This window comes from Schistocerca gregaria, chromosome 3 (genome assembly GCF_023897955.1).
Source record: "Schistocerca gregaria isolate iqSchGreg1 chromosome 3, iqSchGreg1.2, whole genome shotgun sequence".
Lineage (NCBI taxonomy): Eukaryota > Metazoa > Arthropoda > Insecta > Orthoptera > Acrididae > Schistocerca > Schistocerca gregaria.
In genome coordinates, this window is record NC_064922.1 from 765,193,412 (window position 1) to 765,214,432 (window position 21,021).

At 42.5% G+C, this 21,021-nt stretch overlaps 1 protein-coding gene across 1 annotated transcript in view; it reads left to right on the plus strand.

Moving 5' to 3' along the window:
• Positions 1-21,021, plus strand: part of LOC126355598 (ATP-dependent translocase ABCB1-like) — a 97,494-nt gene that overhangs the window by 10,820 nt on the left and 65,653 nt on the right. The window contains exons 3-5 of the mRNA XM_050005961.1: positions 877-1,173; positions 16,666-16,855; positions 18,790-19,014. Of these exons, the coding sequence (XP_049861918.1) occupies positions 877-1,173; positions 16,666-16,855; positions 18,790-19,014 (712 nt within the window). The remainder of the gene's footprint in view (positions 1-876; positions 1,174-16,665; positions 16,856-18,789; positions 19,015-21,021) is intronic.

Here is a 21,021-nt window from a genome sequence, read left to right on the forward strand (position 1 = left end):
CTCCTTTCCTGTCCCAAAAACTGTGCACATGATTTTCCGGGCAGAAATTGTTTGCTTAAACTTCATTTTTCTGGCTGAATCTGAATGCTGCCATTCCATGGACTGTTGCTTTGATTCTGGTGTGGCGTAGGCCACCCATGTTTCATCGTCCGTAACAATTTGGCTTAAGAAATCATGACTGTTGTTGTTGTACCGCTCAAGGAAAGTCAATGCACTGCCTAAAGTTTGCTTTTGTGCACATCCGTCAACATTTTCGGTACACACAATTTTCGGTAATTCAAGCGCTCGGTCACAATGCCAAACAAAACACTACCAGAAACATTAGAAAAGTCATCCCGCAAGGAGGGAAATGTAAAGCGTCTGTTTTCTCTCTCCTTATTGTCCACTTCCTGCACCAAACTTTCATTAACGACCGAAGGACGCCCACTCCATTGTTCATCATGCACATTTGTGCGGCCATCTTTAAGTTCTCTCACCCACTTTCTTACCATTCCATCACTTATAATGTTTCTCCGTAAAATGCACAGATCTCACGATGAATATCGATCGCTTTTAGGCCTTTAGCACTAAGAAATCTTATAACAGGTCGTACTTCACAGTCGGCGGGACTCACATTTATCGGAGGCATCTTAAACACTCAATACACAACGTAAACAAGGTAGATTCAGACTGTGATGGCGTCAGTGCGTTGACTACAGATGTAGGTTCCCAGTGCGCATGCGCAGAACGCCGACCGCTGCGCTGCGGCCGCGGTGTGGCAAAACGGTACTTACTTCAAAAACACGCCTCGTATTAACAAGTTTGGTGTTGCAATCTTTTGAGGAATTAGCCTAAGCTAATGCAGAAAGTGTGCAAGCATTGTTATCCGTGTGTCAGGGACATGCAGAAGATGGAGGACGGCGTGGGGGAGAAGGTGCCCATGTTCGTGCAGATGGTGGTGTCCTTCTTGGGGAACGTGGGGCTGGCGCTGTTCCGCGGCTGGGAGCTGGCGCTCATCTGCCTCATCTCGCTGCCCGCCGGCTCCATCGCCATCGGCGTCGTCGCTTTCATCTCGGCGCGCATCGCCAGGAAGGAGATGCAGGAGTACGGCAAGGCGGGCGCCATTGCCGAAGAAGTCCTCGGCTCCATCAGGACTGTCATCGCCTTCGGAGGTCGTGACAAGGAGGTAGAGAGGTAAGCTCTAAGCCGTCCCCGCACGGCACGTGAAACCGAAAGTGGACGTGAGGTTGATCGAGTTTTGTGACGTCACAACGAGGAATTTCAGGTTGCGCCGCTCTTCTCAGGGTGAACTGCAGAATAAGACAAGTCAGATTTTTGCTGTGTACAGAGTAAAGTGGCCAATAAGATGCGGGTTCGATTGCTACGTCACAAGCAGAAGTCCTACGCTACGTTTGATAGTGTCATTTGTAAATCAAGTCCATATTTGGTGGTGTTATAACTTACCGGTGTTATGACTTAAGTGGTATGGATACATGCTGTTTAAAACCACTGATACATTGAAGACCTCTCAAGAAGACGTCATTTTTGGTACGATTTGCTATAATAACATGACATTAAACGCTTACAGCATTTTGTGGGTTTCGTATTATAAGTTGCTTGCAATGGAAGTATGCCGTTTGAAGGGAAGATTTAACAAGAACTCATGTTTTTTTCTTTCTTTTTTTTCAAGGCACTGACATATTGTACATTTAACAAGAACGCATCGTTTTTGTTATAATTAAATGTCAGTTAATGACATACTGATGATTAAAGCGTTGAGGTCAAATACATAGACTCATACTGATGTCTGATGACTATAGAGTAGCATGTAAAGGCATCTTTTGTCGGAAAAGTTGCTGGTTGGTGACATGCTTATTGCAGAAATTTTAATATTGGCCTAGATGATTCTAGGACTTCCTTGTTGAGTTATGTACATGTAAGCAATGCCCCCATTAAGGAGTGGGTTTGTTCGATTTTCTGAATGTTTCATGCAAGAAGGAGCGATGAATTAAATGATCTTTATCCACACCGCTGCCTGATTTATCTCGCAGTTCAGCATTTATTTGTTTGTTCATCCAAAAATCTGTGGAGATTATGGAATACATCAGTCATTTATGGGATTAAATATTGGCTATGAACGTGTACACTTACTAACTCTCTCTCTCTCTCTTTTTCACACACACACACACACACACACACACACACACACACACACAACACTCTTTTACTCTCGCAAGATGTACAGAACATTTAAAGCAATACTGCAGTAAGTAATTTTTTTTTGTTTTTACTTTATCTTTGAGCAACTTGCACTAGTAGTAGAAACAGATTTTACACTTTCTTGTTTCAAGTCGCTTGAATTTTAATAGGTTCTAAAAATTCAGCTACTGAATAGCTGCAATGCTCTAACAAGACTGCTCTTAGGATTGTACTAAAAGTAAGAATGACGAAATGTTTTTTTTTAATCTTTTGTAGAAGACTACTGCCACTTTGTATCGCAATGTTAATAATGGAAGTTTTAAAAGATTTACCGATCGGACGCGAAATTTATGTATTTCGTCGTACCTAGTTCGTGTAAACTGATGTTTCATATGCGTAGTGGAATACTCTCTTTCAGGGTCTGAAGGTGGCAGGTGCAAAATACAGGGAGCGAAAGGCTATTTACAATTTGTAAAGATACCAGATGGCAGTTATAAGAGTCGAGGGGCACGAAAGGGAAGCAGTGGTTGGGAAGGGAGTGAGACATGGTTGTAGCCTATCTCCGATGTTATTCAATCTGTATATTGAGCAAGAAGTGAAGGAAACAAAAGAAAAATTTGGAGTAGGTATTAAAATCCATGGAAAGAAATAAAAACTTTGAGGTTCGCTGATGACATTGTAATTCTGTCAGAGACAGCAAAGGACTTGGAAGAGCAGTTGAACGGAATGGACAGTGTCTTGAAAGGAGGATATAAGATGAACATCAACAAAAGCAAAACGAGGATAATGGAATGTAATCGAATTAACTCAGGTGATGCTGAGGGAATTAGATTAGAAAATGATACACTTAAAGTGGTAAAGGTGTTTTGCTATTTGGGGAGCAAAATAACTGATGATGGTCGTAGTAAAGAGGATATAAAATGTAGACTGGCAATGGCAAGGAAAGCGTTTCTGAAGAAGAGAAATTTGTTAACATCGAGTATAGATTTAAGTGTCAGTAAGTCGATTCTGAAAGTATTTGTATGGAGCGTTGTCATGTACGGAAGTGAAACATGGACGATAACTAGATTGGGCAAGAAGAGAATAGTAGCTTACGAAATGTGGTGCTACAGAAGAATGGTGAAGTTTAGAAGGGTAGATCACATATCAGATGAGGAGGTATTGAACAGAATTGGGGAGAATAGGAGTTTGTGGCACAACTTGACAAGAAGAAGGGATCGGTTGGTAGGACATGCGCTGAGGCATCAAGGGATCACCAATTTAGTATTGGAGGGCAGCGTGGAGGGTAAAACTCGAGAGGGACCCCCAAAACATGAATACACTAAACAGATTCAGAAGGATATAGGTTGCAGTAGGTACTGGGAGATGAAGATACTTGCACAGGATAGAGTAGCATAGAGAGCTGCATCAAACCAGTCTCAGGACTGAAGACCACAACAACATGCGTACTGCAGATAAAACAACGTGGCTAGCACATTCACAAGGGAGGAAATGTGGGTTTTGATAGAGCTAACGCAGCAGTTTTACGCTTGCACAGTTTCGTAAACACACAGTGGAATTTGAGCGCGAGATAAGGCCCACAAGTGTCAGTGGGCAGCGATACTGTCGCGAATTACTGTGGGTAGCACGTTCCATGTGACGTATTAGCTCTTTTCTGACAAGGGAAACTCCCGTTCGCAACCCCTTCAGAATTAGTGGTAAGTTGGCTCAGTAGAGAGCCCGTCAAAAACCGAATACAGATCTAACACGGAAATAGGAAGAAGGCGTACTGAACTGTGAAAATCGAAGCGAAATAGACACAGTGAACGGTTCAAGTTCAAGATGAACAACATCGAGCGACAAGCAACAGCACAGGGGTCATGGTTGAGTGGTTGCCGGCCAGGTAGCTCAATGTGTCAGGTCAGAGGGTTTAGCTACTCTCTGTAATAAAAAAGAAAAAAAAAACTGTGAACGGATCAATGAACAACCTGAACGGGTGTCATCGGTCGTCCGCCACGAACAAATTCAACGAACAGTATAGAACAAAACGAGATTTAAAAAAAATGTTCACGGTGTTGGACCACAGTGCGGGAGATCCGTGTTCAACCCTGCTTTATGCACTTTTTTCCACAAAATCAACAGTCTGTCCGATCATTAACGTGTTTGTTCACTTTCTGTAGTCTTTGAAATTGTCATACCACGCATTAATTGCAGAATATGAGTCATTACCGTCGCAACTAAATGTGATGAATTGTGAGAGCAGGCGAGATGTCACATAGACCTCTCACAGAAATGAAAACAACAAATAAATGGATGTGAACTATGTTACAACAAAGAAATTTGAGAATCAAAACTTCAAAAACATTAAAAGCATATGTTTTGACAGAGTACAAGGAAGACTGTGTGATTGTGAAACGTGTTTATTTGTTACAGCTGATCGTGACAAACTATTACATTTTCTTCATTTATTTGAGAGTTATCACTTTCATGTTCATAGGAACACTTAAATCGGGCAAGTAGGCAAATCTCAGTCATTCACCAACCGCACAAGGTAGTTGCGTACATAAGAGATTCCTATCATACGACACACATACTGTCACCGTGACGTGTTTTTCGGTGGAGGATTCGGCTGACTTGTCACCTTGTCATCAAAAGTTTGCGGTTCCCATTCGAGAGCCACTTACTTTCGGCTGTTAATAGGGTAGTTGCGTGGAATCAACTTTCGTTATAGGCTCATTCCCCACACCTCGCTGATGCAAAGGGACGTTACACTATGACGCAGACACAAATTGAATACTGGGACCAGACACGTAAATGGTCGGACAGACAGTTCGTAATTTTGTGGAGAAAAAAATTTGCTCGAGGAAGACTTGAACACGAATCGTCTGCTTGGCAGTTCAAGACCATCAACGCACAGTAACGATGCCGGGGCTCTTCCAATTCTCTCGATGTGGTACATGTTGAGCTTTGGCCGTTCACTTTCTATTTTGCTTCTTTTTTCACCGTGCAGTATACTTTTTTCCTGTTTTCATGCTTGATCTGCGTTCAGTTTTTGATGGGCTTACCACTAAATCTGAAGTGGTTGCGATCGGGTGTTTCCAATGTGAGCATGTACCAACTATGATGGAAACTTCATTTGGCGTGCTTCGCGATGAGAAACACGTCCCTAGTGAGGAAAACTTTACCGTCTGTCTCAAAGGTTCGGAAGGAAGTCGTCTAATCAGAAGCGGGGAAGAAGGAATGAAGACGAGATTTTGAATTTCCGTCGACATAAATCAATTTATAAAATTCTCAACTAACTTTCGGAGAATAAGGCGCTTCGAAAATGGCAAAGAATTCTAGAAATTAAAAGCTGTGTTTAGCGTAGTATACTTTTCAGTTACTGGCGCGAACGTTACCATACTTGTATGGGCTTGTGGCCTGACCGCATGCAGATAACATTGCAGTCAGGAAAAAACGGAGTGACCGTGCCTTCTCCCAACAAAAATTAGACGCCGTTCGTGAGTCCGTAGGCGGAGGCGATAATCGCACGACGTTGAGTAAGGCAAGATAGACAAAGAGGCACTAAGGAAAAAAAAAACAGGTTGTGAATGTGCGTAGAAACGACTGAAGGAAACATGGCGTCCTGCTCTTACAGGTTCCTGTAACCTGTGTTCATAAGGGCAGTACTAATTGAAATACTGATATGACTGCACACTTGGTGTAAATTATGAAATCGTCAGATTGGGAGGCGGAGGGGTGGAGGGGGGCGTAACTGCTGCTATAAATATTAAATCAACTGCATAGCACATGTATTTCTCAAATTTTCGGACAAATATCTCTGAAATGCGGTATTATGAATTTCAGTCTCTTGGAAATTATGCTGACGCGATGTTCTAAGCCCGACTATAAGGAAATTATTATTATCATATTAAATATTTCATCGTAATCAAACAGTTTATGAAAACAGTTTATGACTATTATCTTAAAATATTTTGTTGCTATTGTTAAAACCATAGGCATGTGCGCCACATTAAAAGCATTGGGCTCGGGGGAGGGGAGACAGAGGCAGAAAAAAATAGTGTACCACCAGCCGAAACAGAACCTTGCATCGATGACGAGTTATAGCCAGAAAATAAGATCATAGTGGGCAAGGATGGGGAGGAAATCGATATTTAAAAAGCTACCCTAGCTTTCCGTATGAGACACACTTTTTTTACCACCAAAAGCGGCAGTTGAATATAATCCTCCTCATGCGAGTAGTTTTGACATAGCGTCATCATCTGGCACACTCTATAACTCATTTCTGGTTGTGGGCTGGATGATGGCGTGCCGTACACCAGCACCACTTACTTCCACAGAGTAACATGTATTTGAGGTACATTAGTATGTTGGACACGTCGTCTCTACCACTCTGACTTTTAAAGTCTGACATGTGATGACACTATGTCGAATCTAGTCGCAACAGAATAAAGTATTAAGTCTTTTGTGCAACATATCGAGGTTGAGTAGAACAATTGAAAGATTTACACACACTGGCGTTCGACTTAATTGGTCTAGAAAAATGGCGTAAAACTTAAATTGGAGTTCAGGCGAGGATTTGAACCTCACTTCTCCCGAATGAGAATTTAGTGTGCAAACCAGTGCGTCGCTTCGCATGATGAAATCGTTGGCAGAGAAGGCGAGTGGAACGCTTTGATTTATATCGAAGACGCTAGACAGGTGCCGTGCAGCTTGCTAAGGAGACCACATACCATTCGCTAGTGACCTCTGTTCTATGATTGCCACACCCTTAGTGGTTCTTCACAGTCAGGCATGCCAGTGACGCCAGATGAGCCCGGAGGTATGCTGTTACGTTGTAGGTAACACGGAAATATAGAACTTGCGCAAAATAACTTGGTCAGAATCAAAAACGCATTCTCGCACTCAGTGCTGGGTGAGTCCACACGTCTGTTCCGAAGGGGCTGCTGTCTCAGTTTGCTATCGCCTATTGAGTTGTGAGTTTTATCGGTTATGGGAAAACATTCTCTGCCTATTTTGGTATGGATGGCCCCGCCTTGTGGGACTGGATGCGTGCACACATTGGCTGCTCCGTAATCTTTCTCAATCGATTTTAAAGAAACTATCTGGCAAAAAATGAGATTCACATGCAACTGGTATCCTGCTTCGCCAGCTTCACGATGAACGGTCTACCACCTCGTTAATGCAAATAGTTATTGTGATATTTCAACATTAAATAAGCTATGCACAAAATTCGAATACTTTGCAATGAAAATAGAGCTTCCTAAGACACTGTGACAGTTTATTTAGTGCATGCTAGGTACTAGATATCTGTGTATGATAGATACCTATGATACTGAATTTTTATTGAAATGTGATATGAGATCTATACCACCAATCTCGAAAAAAAAATGAATTGTATGTAGTGCGCTCACTATCACTTGTGCATGAAAATGACATAGTGAAAGCAAAATATTTATAACATCCCTCACATCTTCTAAATGGTCCGAGGTTTTGAAACGAGTTTTTGGCAAATGATGGAGAGTATTTTGCTATATAGTTAATATGCAAAACTAGCATCTCTACTGCGCTACTTAAGTAACTAAATTTTTTTTCAACGAAAAATACGTAATTATTACAGGTGCTATCAAAAGCTGATGAAATGAGAACTAGCTCGGGTTAGAACAATATATATAAAGAAATTACACGTCAATGTTATACCGAGCATGAGGTGTTCATGAGCTGACTTGTCCAAATTCTTTCTTTAATAACAGATGATTCTGCCACAACTGAAGGTATTTAAGTTGTTAGTGAGATGAAATTATTTAAACCTCGTTGTGTTTTAATTGAACAAGGGAACAAGAGAAAGAAACGGCAATAAACCAAGGCGCAAATAAATAACTCCTTCTGTTGTAATTTCAGCCCATTGTGGTGGTGATGGTTAGTGTTTAACGTCCCGTCGACAACGAGGTCATTAGAGACGGAGCGCACGCTCGGATTAGGGAAGGATTGAGAAGGAAATCGACCGTGCCCTTTCAAAGGAACCATCCCGGCATTTGCCTGAAACGATTTAGGGAAATCACGGAAAACCTAAAACAGGAGGGCCGGAGACGGGATTGATCCGTCGTCCTCCCGAATGCGAGTCCAGTGTGCTAACCACTGCGCCACCTCGCTCGGTCAGCCTAGTGTGCTTTTAATAATAAAAGTTTGACTTATCAAATTATTAGTCGTACTGGCGTAACCTTTTGATACTATCGTGTCAGATTCGCTAGCTATAGGTTACAAGTCCTGCTTGTGGGTAACCTTCAGCTGTTGAACTGCCCCTCCCCTACCACATGGTGGCGGCCCACAGTCGCATCCACACCACTGACGTTGTCGCCACCCTACAAAACCGTCTGCACAGGTAATGGTCCACTTACATTGACAGAAAAAGGAACCGTAACACCAAGAAGGATTTGTACGATAGGCAGCAGGCGTGTTTCTGAAAGATTTTGTTTACTCAAATTTCGCCCAACTGGCGTAAGAGTGACGCTACTAGCGCCACTGTGAGGGCGCAAATCAGGTTTGCCTCAAATATATGCTGCACCGGTCATGAGCGTTAGTTACCTTTGAGATGTTCAAATGTTCAAATGTTTGTGAATTCCTGAGGGACCAAACTGCTGAGGTCATCGGTCCCTAGACTTACGCACTACTTAAACTAACTTATGCTAAGAACAACATACACATACGCATACATGCCCGAGGGAGGACTCGAACCCCCGGAGGGAGGGGTCGCGCAATCCGTGACGCCTCAAACCGGGCGGCCACTCCGCGCGGCTTACCTTTGAGATTGGTCGTGGTGAGTTGATGTTAGACAAGAATACCATTAACGCGACAAAGACGCCATTATGAACATCTCACTGAGTTTTAACGAGGGCCTGTAATAGGGCCACGAGAAGTTGGATGTTACTTCTGCGATACTGCAGGAAGACTTGGCAGGTATGTAGCCACTGTACAGGATTGCTGGCAGCTGTGACCACGAGAATGTACGGTCGCAAGAAGACCGGGCTCCAGGCGGCCACGTGGCACTACCGAGAGGGAAGGCCATCGTGTTCGGCGTGTAGCTCTGGCGCATTATATTCCATCTGCAGCAGCAACTTGCTGAGCAGTTGGCACCGCAGTAACTCAGCGAACCGTTACAAATCGGTTTCTTCAAGGACAGCTTCGAGCCGGATACGTTGTAGCGTGCATCCCACTGACTCTAAATCACCGCCGTTTGCGACTTCAATGGTGTCTAGAGACAGCTCACTGGACGGCAGGGTGGAAGTCTGTTGCGTTTTCTAATGGGAGCTGGTTCTGGTTCAAATGGCTCTGAGCACTATGAGACTTAACTTCTGAGGTCATCAGTCCCCTAGAACTTTGAACTACTTAAACCTAACTAACCTAAGGACATCACACACATCCATGCCCGAGGCAGGATTCGAAGCTGCGACCGTAGCGGTCGCGCGGTTCCAGACTGTATCGCCTAGAACCGCTCGTCCACTCCGGCCGGCGAAGCTGGTTCTGCCTCGGTACCATTGATGACCGTGTGTTGGTTAGAATTAGGCTAGATGCGGCCCTGAAACCAACCTGCCTGTGTGCTAGACACACAGACTCTACACCTGGAGTTAAATAGTATGGGATGCGACTTCGTATGACAGCATGAGCGCTCTCATAGTTATCCCCAGCACTGTGACGTGAAGTCCAGTGATTCGACCTGTTGTGTCGCCACTCGTGAACAGCATTTCAGGAAATATTTTCCAACAGGATAACGCTCGATGTTTCAAATGGCTCTGAGCACTATGGGACTTAACATCTGAGGTCATAATTCCCCTAGACTTAGATCTACTAAACCTAACTAACATGGGACATCACCCACATACATGCCCGAGGCAGGATTCGAACCTGCGACCGTAGCAGTCGCGTGGTTCCGGAATGAAGCGCCTAGAACCGCTCGGCCACCGCGGCCGGCGATAACTCTCGCCCACATACCGCTATTGTAACCCAACATGCTCTGCAAAGTGTCGACATTTTTCTCTTGGCCTGCACGATCACAAATCTTGTCTCCAATCGAGCACATATGGGACACCATCGGACGACAACTCCAGTATGATCCACGAACAGCATAACTGTCCTTGTATTGATCGACTAAGTGCAACAGGCATGGAACTCTGTCCCACAAACTGATATCCGGTATCTGCACAACACAATGAATGCACGTTTGCATGCTCGAATTCACCATTGTTGCGGTTACATCAGTTATTGACGAACCAACATTTCACATTTACAATGGCTTATCTCTCGCTTACATTACCCTGTGATCTTGCAATGTTAAACACATAAATGTGTTACCTAGACAAATGTATTCCTAAAATTTCACTACTCTGCATTAATTAGTTTTTGGAGTTGCGAACTTTTGCGTCGCCTCTGACATAAATGCTCAGGGAAACTGTAGACGCTGGAGTAAAGACGGTATCGTTATTCCGAAACGCCCTAGGCTAAATTTATAGAAGTTGTTCAACATAGACTGTGCTACAATAACATAGTACAACGCATTTAAGAATTCGCTACTGGGGCCGAGTTACCTAACTTTGACGTGGTGTTCTACGAGTTTTGTGTCCTCACATCCTGCAATTTCACGTTGAGTAACCATGTCTTCACTTGAACATGAAATATGTCTGTGATATTTCGGTAATGTGCCTCGTAAATTAAAATTAATAAGATGCACTGACACTTTCTACATTACAAGCAGAACCTGCGAGACGCTATACTGAATTTGCCGTTTCCAGTTGCAGCCCGTACTTGGAGGTTTTCTTTGTTATAACTTACAGCCTATGAATATATACTGTTTCTAAGTATCAGCACATTGAGCATCGAAAATGGATTACTGTTGGTACGACTTGTTGTAATGAAATGGTAGGTAACGTCATATTTTTCCTTAAAGAATTTTCATATTTCGTTATTTTCGTGTTGTATGAAAGTACGCCGTTTTAAGACAATAGGCAATGGGTCCCTGAAGATTGTGAAAAATACATCTTTTTTGGTAGGATTCGTTGTACTTAAATGCCAAGTAATGACATATCGGCGATTAAAGCCTTCAGAAGAGCGAAACATTAAATCCAATGTCGGACATTGCAGAACATGAGCGTAGAGTTGTTGTAGAATTGTTGAGCTATGAAGCATTGTATGTGCGGGGGTTTCTCATCCTGTATCCATATTTTTTTGTTTTCACCTCCACGTTTTCTAAAAGTTGTAAGATTTTCTTTGTACACCAATAGAAATAATTTGTCTGATACTCGATGTTATGTAAATGTCTCTCACAAGTAAGTTTGTCCGAATTTGTGAAGTTCTGCAACCTGATTTTCTTACTGACCGGACGTGCGACTTTTCTTTTTGTCTTAACAACATGTTCAGTGATATTGAAGTTCTTATTTAGGTAAACAATAGACAGAAGAAAGTGAACAGCATATGGACAAGGGAGGAAGTGTGCGTTTTAGTAAAGCTAATGTAGTGATTTAACGCGCGTCTATTTTCGTAAAAAAAAAAAAAACCTGTGTGGTTTGCGAGCCAAATAAAACCGACAACTGCTGCTGGAGATCGCTGAGAGATCTAATCACGTTAACCATCTCGTCCTGTGTGCCAATGACGTTGTTTTGTGTGGTTGGATGTCGCGTCCACGTCAACGTTGGCCCTCGTCCCGTGTGAGGACGCTTTGGCGATCTTGAGAATAACGTAAGAGAGACATTAAGTTGCCTGCAGAGCTGTAGAGATGGCCATTTCCCACCCCTCCACGACTTGCACATTGACTTAAAAAATAAAATAAAATAAAAGGACCCCATGATGTGAGCGACACCCCTGTCATCCTCATCAACATAGTGTTATTCGGATACGTTATGGAGAGGCAGACATTCGGCACAGCGATCTCCCGGGCGTTTCCGGTTTCCCAATCCTTGGAGCCTCTACTTTCTATTCGAGTGACTCCTCAATTGACCTCACGAAGCTGACTGGAATTTCACCCGTGGCCTCTGCACTGCAGTCAGACGCGTTGACTACTCAGCTACTGAGGCAGACTGCGCAGTTGCTTGCGATTGATATTTTGAAACTGTAGAAACAGGTACCATTAAATCAAAATTTAACTGAATAGATATTTGGAGCGCTGCCTTTGCTCAGACGGAACAAATGTTTGCCACCCAAGTCATATGCAAGAAATCATGCAGCTAACGATAACCCACCTGATTCGTTAGGCGGTTATATACAGGATGGTCCATTGATAGTGACCGGGCCAAATATCTCACGAAATAAGCATCAAACGAAAAAACTACAAAGACCGAAACACGTCTAGCTTGAAGGGGGAAACTAGATGGCGCTATGGTTGGCCGCTAGATGTGCTGAAATAGGTCAAACGGTTATCAACTGCGTTTTTAAAATAGGAACCATTTTTTTATTACATATTCGTGTAGTACTTAAAGAAATATGAATGTTTTAGTTGGACCACTTTTCTCGCTTTGTGATAGATGGTGATGTAATAGTCACTAACTTGTAAGTACGTGGTATTACGTAACATCCCGTCAGTGCGGACGGTATTTGCGTCGTGATACATTGTTGTTGTTCTTGTTGTGGTCTTCAGTCCTGAAACTGGTTTGATGCAGCTCTCCATGCTACTCTATCCTGTGCAAGCTTCTTCATCTCCCAGTACCTACTGCAACCTACATCCTTCTGAATCTGCTTAGTGTGGTCATCTCTTGATCTCCCTCTACGATTTTTACCCTCCACGCTGACCTCCAATGCAAAATTGGTCATCCCTTGATGCCTCAGAACATGTCCTACCAACCGATCCCTTCTTCTGGTCAAGTTGTGCCACAAACTTCTCTTCTCCCCAATCCGATTCAATACTTCCTCATTAGTTATGTGATCTACCCATCTAATCTTCAGCATTCTTCTGTAGCACCACATTTCGAAAGCTTCTATTCTCTTCTTGTACAAACTATTTATCATTCATGATTCACTTCCATACATGGCTACACTCCATACAAATACTTTCAGAAATGACTTCCTGACACTTAAATCTATACTCGATGTTAACAAACTTCTCTTCTTCAGAAACGCTTTCCTTGCCATTGCCAGTCTACATTTTATATCCTCTCTACTTCGACCATCATCAGTTATTTTGCTCCCCAAATAGCAAAACTCCTTTACTACTTTAAGTGTCTCACTTCCTAATCTAATTCCCTCAGCATCACCCGACTTAATTCGACTAAATTCCATTATCCTCGTTTTGCTTTTGTTGATGGTCATCTTATATCCTCCTTTCAAGACACTATCCATTCCGTTCAACTGCTCTTCCAAGTCCTTTGCTGTCTCTGACAGAATTACGATGTCATCGGCGAACCTCAAAGTTTTTATTTCTTCTTGAATAACATCGGGGATAGACTACAGCCTTGTCTCACTCCCTTCCCAACCACTGCTTCCCTTTCATGTCCCTCGAATCTTATAACTGGCAACTGGTTTAATACCTACTCCGAATTTTTCTTTTGTTTCCTTCACTGCTTGCTCAATATACAGATTGAATAACATCGGGGATAGACTACAGCCCTGTCTCACTCGCTTCCCAACCACTGCTTCCCTTTCATGTCCCTCGACTCTTATAACTGACAACTGGTTTCTGTACAAATTGTAAATAGTCTTTCGCTCCCTGTATTTTACCCCTGCCACCTTTAGAATTTGAAAGAGAGTATTCCAGTCAACATTGTCAAAAGCTTTCTCTAAGTATACAAATGCTAGAAACGTTGGTTTACCCTTCCTTAATCTAGCTTCTAAGATAAGTCGTAGGGTCAGTATTGCCTCACGTGTTCCAACATTTCTACGGAATCCAAACTGATCTTCCCCGAGGTCGGCTTCTACTAGTTTTTCCATTCGTCTGTAATGAACTCGCGTTAGTATTTTGCAGCTGTGACTTATTAAACTGATAGTTCGGTAATTTTCACATCTGTCAGCACCTGCTTTCTTTGGGATTGGAATTATTATATTCTTCTTGAAGTCTGAGGGTATTTCGCCTGTCTCATACATCTTGCTCACCAGATGGTAGAGTTTTGTCAGGACTGGCTCTCCCAAGGCTGTCAGTAGTTCTAATGGAATGTTGTCTAATCCTGACGCCTTGTTTCGACTTAGGTCTTTCAGTGCTCTGTCAAACTCTTCACGCAATATCGTATCTCCCATTTCATCTTCATCTACATCCTCTTCCATTTCCATAATATTGTCCTCAAGTACATCACCCTTGTATAGACCCTCTATATACTCCTTCCACCTTTCTGCTTTCCTTTCTTTGCTTAGAACTGGGTTTCCATCTGAGCTCTTGATGTTCATACAAGTGGTTCTCTTACCTCCAAAGATTCTCTTTAATTTTCCTGTAGGCAGTATCTATCTTACCCCTAGTGAGATAAGCCTCTACATCCTTACATTTGTCCTCTAGCCATCCCTGCTTAGCCATTTTGCACTTCCTGTCGAACTCATTTATGAGACGTTTGTATTCCTTTTCGCCTGCTTCATTTACTGTATTTTTATATTTTCTATTTTCATCAATTAAATTCAACATTTCTTCAGTTACCCAAGAATTTCTACTAGCCCTCGTCTGTTTACCTACTTGATCCTCTGCTGCCTTCACTACTTCATCCCTCAAAGCTACCCATTCTTCTTCTATTGTATTTCTTTCCCCCATTCCTGCCATTGCTCCCTTATGCTCTCCTTGAAACTCGGTACAACCTCTGGTTCTTTTAGTTTATCCAGGTCCCATCTCCTTAAATTCCCACCCGTGTTAAAATGGACCGTATACTAATTACTGAAAAGGTCGATATCGTGTTGATGTATGGCTATTGTGATCAAAATGCCCAAAGGGCGTGTGCTATGTATGCTTCTCAGTATTCTGGGCGGCATCATCCAAGTATCCTGACCGTTCGCCGGTTACTTACGTTATTTAAGGAAACAGGAAGTGTTGAGTCACATGTGAAACGTCAACCACGACCTGCAACAAATGATGAAGCCCAAGAAGGTGTTTTAGCTGCTGTCGCGGCTGATCAACACATCAGCAGCAGACAAACTGCGCGAGAATCGGGAATCTCAAAAAAGTCGGTGTTGAGAATGCTAAATCAGCATCGATTGCACCCGTACCATATTTCTGTGCATCAGGAATTGCATGGCGACGACTTTGAATGTCGTGTACTGTTCTGCCACTGGGCACCAGAGAAATTACGAGACGATGACAGATTTTTTGCACGCGTTCTATTTAACGACGGAGCGTCCATCACCAACAGCGGTAACGTAAACCGGCATAATATGCACTACTGGGAAACGGAAAATCCATGATGGCTGCGACAAGTGGAACATCAGCGACCTTGGCGGGTGAATGTAAGGTACGGCAGTATGGGAGGAAGGATAATTGACCCCCATTTTATCGATGGCATTCTAAATCGTGCAATGTATGCTGATTTCCTACGTAATGTTCTACCGATTTTACTACAAGATGTTTCACTCCATGACAGGATGGCGATGTACTTCCAACATGATGGATGTCCGACACATACCTCGCATGCGGTTGAAGTGGCAATGAATAGCATATTTCATGACAGGTAGACTGGTCGTCGAAGCACCATACTATGGCCCTCACGTTCACCGGATCTGACGTCCCCAGATTTCTTTTTGTGAGGAAAGTTGAAGGATATTTGCTATCGTGATCCACCGACAACGCCTGACAACCTGTCAGCGTATCTGCGTCAGTGCATTGCAATGCATGTGCGAACATTACGGAAGGCGAACTACTCGCTGTTCAGAGGAATGTCGCTACACGCACTGCCAAACGCATTGAGGTTGACGGACATCATTTTGAGCATTTATTGCATTAATGTGGTATTTACAGGTAATCACGCTGTAGCAGCATGCGTTCTCAGAAATGATAAGTTCACAAAAGTTACATGTATCACATTAGACCAACCGAAATAAAATGTTCAAACGTACCTACGTTCTGTATTTTAATTTAAAAAATCTACCTGTTACCAACTGTTCTTCTAAAGCTGTGAGTCATGTGTTTGCGACTATTACAGCGCCATATATCACAAGCGAAAAAAGTGGTCCAGCTAAAACATTCATAATTTTTTACGTGCTACACGAATATGTAATAAAAAATTGAGGTTCCGATAAAAAAAAAAAACGCAGTTGATATCCGTTTGACCTATGGCAGCGCTGTCTAGCGGGCCAACCATAGCGCCATCTGGTTTCCCCCTTCAAGCTAGACAAGTTTCGTTCTTTGTAGTTTTTTCGTTTGACACTTATTTCGTGAGATATTTGGCCCGGTCACGATCAATGGACCACCCTGTATATATGGCACCCGTCGATATTCTGTGTGCAGCTAGTAAAGTACATTTTACTTAAATTATAAGGATACCTCGACTTTTCACGTACAAAACCTACCAGCTTTGAAAAAATAACATTACACAAGAGCTTTTTAAATTCTTACAACAGGTACAAGAAGAACTTGGGTACTGCGAAAGACCTCAACATCAAGCGAAGCTTCTTCAGTTCCATGATCTTCGCCTTCCTGTGGCTGTTCATATACTCCGGTTACGCCCTCGCTTTCTATTACGGTGTGGGTCTCATCATCAGAGACATGGACAAGGTGGACAAAGTGTACGACGCCGCGACCATGGTCACTGTGAGTATCCAGCTCTGCGTAGACATCTAGTACTCAATCGAGTCTCCATCTAACAAAATGAAATTTTTCAACTGTGACAATGCTGTACAAATACGAGTGAGGGCTAAAAAGTTTTTATGTGAAAACTCTTACACGCTTTTAAAATAAAATGAACGTCATTAATATTCCACATCTTTATCCACCATGTCTACATTTTTATTTCTGAACGTAGTCTCCCTGGCGACGAACGCTTGACCTGTTGGATTGTACCATCACTGTAGAATGTGTGACTTTGTCGACGGAGCCACCTCACCTCTGTTTGGACCGCTTCCTCACTATCGAAGTGAAGTTATCCTAGGCGTTCCTCAAGTTTTGGAAACATATGTAAATTGGATGGGGCCAAAGGGGAAAGACCGATGACAGTGAACCCAACGCGTCGGATAGTTGCAGAGGTCGTGATACGGTGCCCTATGTGTGGACGAACTCTAAGAATTCGAAACTCAGTTACAATATACTACTTCTCAAGCACCGACGTAGCTATTTTACACATCGCCGTGTTACACGCTACAATTCGGAGCCCCCTAGCAGCAGAGGGCTGCAAATATGTAGACGTGAAGAACGAAGATGTAGAATGTTAATGCGTTTGTTTTATTTGAAAAGCCCTCGTGTTATTCAGATATGACGAAGACACTAATGATAGACGATAAGGTGATGCATAAAATACACTCTTTCTTTAAAACGTGCTGACGTTGTTAAATGCTAACACAACTGTTACCATTTAGCACCTCTTTGGAAGACATACTCGGGTTCTTAATAACCGATAGACATAGTTACGAATACGTATACAACCGGGAATGCTCCTAAAGAAAAGGTGGACTAAATCTCTCAAGACGTTACGAGAAATATCAGAGATATAGTGTCGGAGACATAAGAGAGGGTTCAGAGAAATCTCAGTTAGTTCGCGAGCCATCGTAATGCAACTTCTATGCCGCGGTGAAACTTTCACAAAATAATTTATTTTTAAATGATTCAAACCGATAAATCTGACTGAACAGCATGGTCCTCTGGTAGGAATTTGCGTTAGTAAGTTTCTTTATATGAATGGTGATATTACTTTTCGTACAAGCATTTCGTTTATATACTGTGTAAGGCCTTCTTGAATCATCATTCCTGGACAATCAATGAAAACAACTATTAAATTTATGATCCATACTATTCATAACCCGGCACAGATAGAGTTGGGCGGATCATAAATTGAATGACGTGTGAAGATAGGCTCCTTGGTCCGTTTCTCTTTTTTCTTTTTTTTTTTTTTTTTTTTGTTCGAAAATGCAAGTGTAACTTTCATTTGTCTGGATCGTAGGTTTATGAATTATTACTGGTTTCGAATGTGCTAGCATTGATCTGCTGATTATAAAATATCATTACAGAATGTAACACGTCACATATTGTACTTCCAACCACTGAGTCGTTAGTCAAAAATGTAATTTTTCACAGTGACAACATCGCATATTGTTCTACATTAAAGTACTAAGTCATAAATCATGAGTTTTATGACTCAGTTCCAACCTGTCCAACCTGTCATGAAACAGTGTCTGTGAGGAAATGGTTTCTGGACAATAACGTCCTTGAAACGGACTGGCCTCCGCAGACTCCCGACCTCAAGCCTATGGGATAAGTTATAACATCTTTCTCCAGACCTTGGCGTTCAACAACACTACCTTGTCTGGTTTCTGCTCTAGAAGATGAATCGGCTGCCATTCCTCTAAAGACATTCAGCTACCTCATTAAAAGTCTTCCAGCAGAGTTAAAGCCGACATAAAGGTGAAAGGCGGACGCACCTGATGTTAATGTCCACTAACAGGAGTCCGGATACTTTTGATCAGATACTGTACAAGTAAGAAAAGTCTGCTAAGTGCCAAAGTCATTACCTGTTCTTTTGCCTCCTGTTGCAGGTTTTCATGGGAGTCATGTCGGCGTCCATGATGTTCGGACTGGCGTCGCCGTATATCGAAGTGTTCTCGATATCGAGAGGAGCCGCAGCCAAGGTGTACGCTGTCATCGGCCGCGAATCTCAGATCGACAGCATGTCCGAGGAAGGCGACCGGATGGACCAAGTGGTCGGCTCCATCACCTTCAAGGGTGTGCAGTTTGAGTACCCTAGCCGCAAGGGAGTGAAGGTCAGTCTAGCAACATTTCTCAACTGCTTCAGCTCTGTGGCTTCTATCGTTACAAACCGTATTCTTTTGTGACATGAGTGGAATCAGAATGACTGATAATTATTGTCTGCCAACTTCTAACTCTACCTGTCCGCTTTCGTTCATGGTTTACAGCATTTTGTTCCAGCATCATTAATGGAAACCTAGGTGCAACGTTTCTGAACTCCTCCAGTAGGATGACTTTCAATTTATTCCAGATGCAACGGCGTCACATAGAAGACAGATCTTTTTGAAGGACAAAGATCTGTCACAGAGAGTGTCTTAACTGACATTTAAAGTCATTATTGTCTGAAATACGTACCAGATGTAACATAGTTAAGAAGCAAATAACAAACAACCATTAGTTGTTTTTGTCGACAGTATAAAGGATAAAATAAAACAAAACAAAAGAGAACGTACTTGGTATGCCGCGTCAAATGGGGCTAGCCAGAAGGGCCGAGCGGTTCTAGGCTCTACAGTCTGGAACCGCGCGACCGCTACGGTCGCAGGTTCGAATCCTGCTTCGGGCATGGATGCGTGTGATGTCCTTAGTTAGGTTAAAGTTGTTCCAAGTTCTAGGGGACTGATGACCCCAGCAGTTAAGTCCCATAGTGCTCAGAGCCATTTGAACCATTGTGAATCGTCAAATGGGCATATTTGAGTTACCGTCAAAGCTTATTTTGGTCATACATCATACACTGTTAAAATGCAGTAGGGTGGGCTGTCGTTGAATAAAATTAAGCAGAATTAAAAACGTTCGTTATATAGTACGGAAAAAAATCACGCAATGAAATATTTTACTGCTGTAGGGGGCTACAAAATAAACAACATGCACCAAGCGTTTCATGGAAAGCTGTGACGTAAGGTATCACTTGGAAATACTGGACGTTTACAACGACACCTCGAGGGCAGCTGAGCAGAGATAAGGCTGAGCGACAAGAAATACTGTGTGTACCATACAAACTTAAGTAATCATCGTTCATCTATGAAAGTAGCATAGTGCATGCATAAGTGGCAGGAAGGGAAAGGATTCCCGTTTCATATTTTTGTTTTAACAGTGCTGTATCTGATATGTTTGGTTGAGAAAGGAGGGGGTCGAGATGGAAGATAGACAGGGCTGTAGCCTTTCCCCAGTGTTATTAAATCTCTACAGTGAACAAGCAGCAAAATAAGTCAAACGAAAATGTGAAGAAGGAATTTAAGTTTACGGAGAAGAAATAAAGACTTTGAGGTTTACCGATGAGTAATTCTGACAGAGGTAACAAAGGGCTTGGAAATGCTGATGAACAGAATGGACAGTGTTTTGAAAGAAGGTTATAAGATTATCATTAACAAAAGCAAAACAATGGTAATAGAATGCTGTCCAATTAAACCAGGCAAGGCTGAGCGAACGTAATTTAGGAAATGAGACACTACAAATAATAGATGAGTTCTGCTATTTCAGGAATTAAAATGAGCAATGGGAAGAAAAGCGTTTCTGAAGAAGAGAAATTTATTGATATGGAATATAAATTAAGTGTATCTGGAATGTAGGTTTGTACGGAAGTGTAATGGGAACGACAAGCAGTCCAGAAAACAAGAATAGAAACTTTGGAAATGTGTCGCTACAGAGAAGATGAAGATTTGGTGAGTAAACAGCGTGATTAATGAGGTACTGCACAGAATTGCAGAGAGAAGAAATAACTTGACTCAAAATAGGGATCGGTTGACAGGGTGTGTGTGTTGGAGGGGGGGGGGGGGGGGGAGGTAAAAACAACACAGGGGGATCAAAAGACGGGTAGAACTAGCAGATTCGATACATAAGGGTTGCAGCAGTTATTCGTAGATGAGGAGGCATGCACAGGATAGAGTAGCATGGAGAGCTGCGACCAAAGCAATCTTCCGACTGAAGATCACAACAACAATAGATATCAGGTATGGATCTCAGACAGTTGTAAACAGTTACACAGCTGAAAGCGTGCAAAATTCAAAAAGTCAAAAAGCTATTCT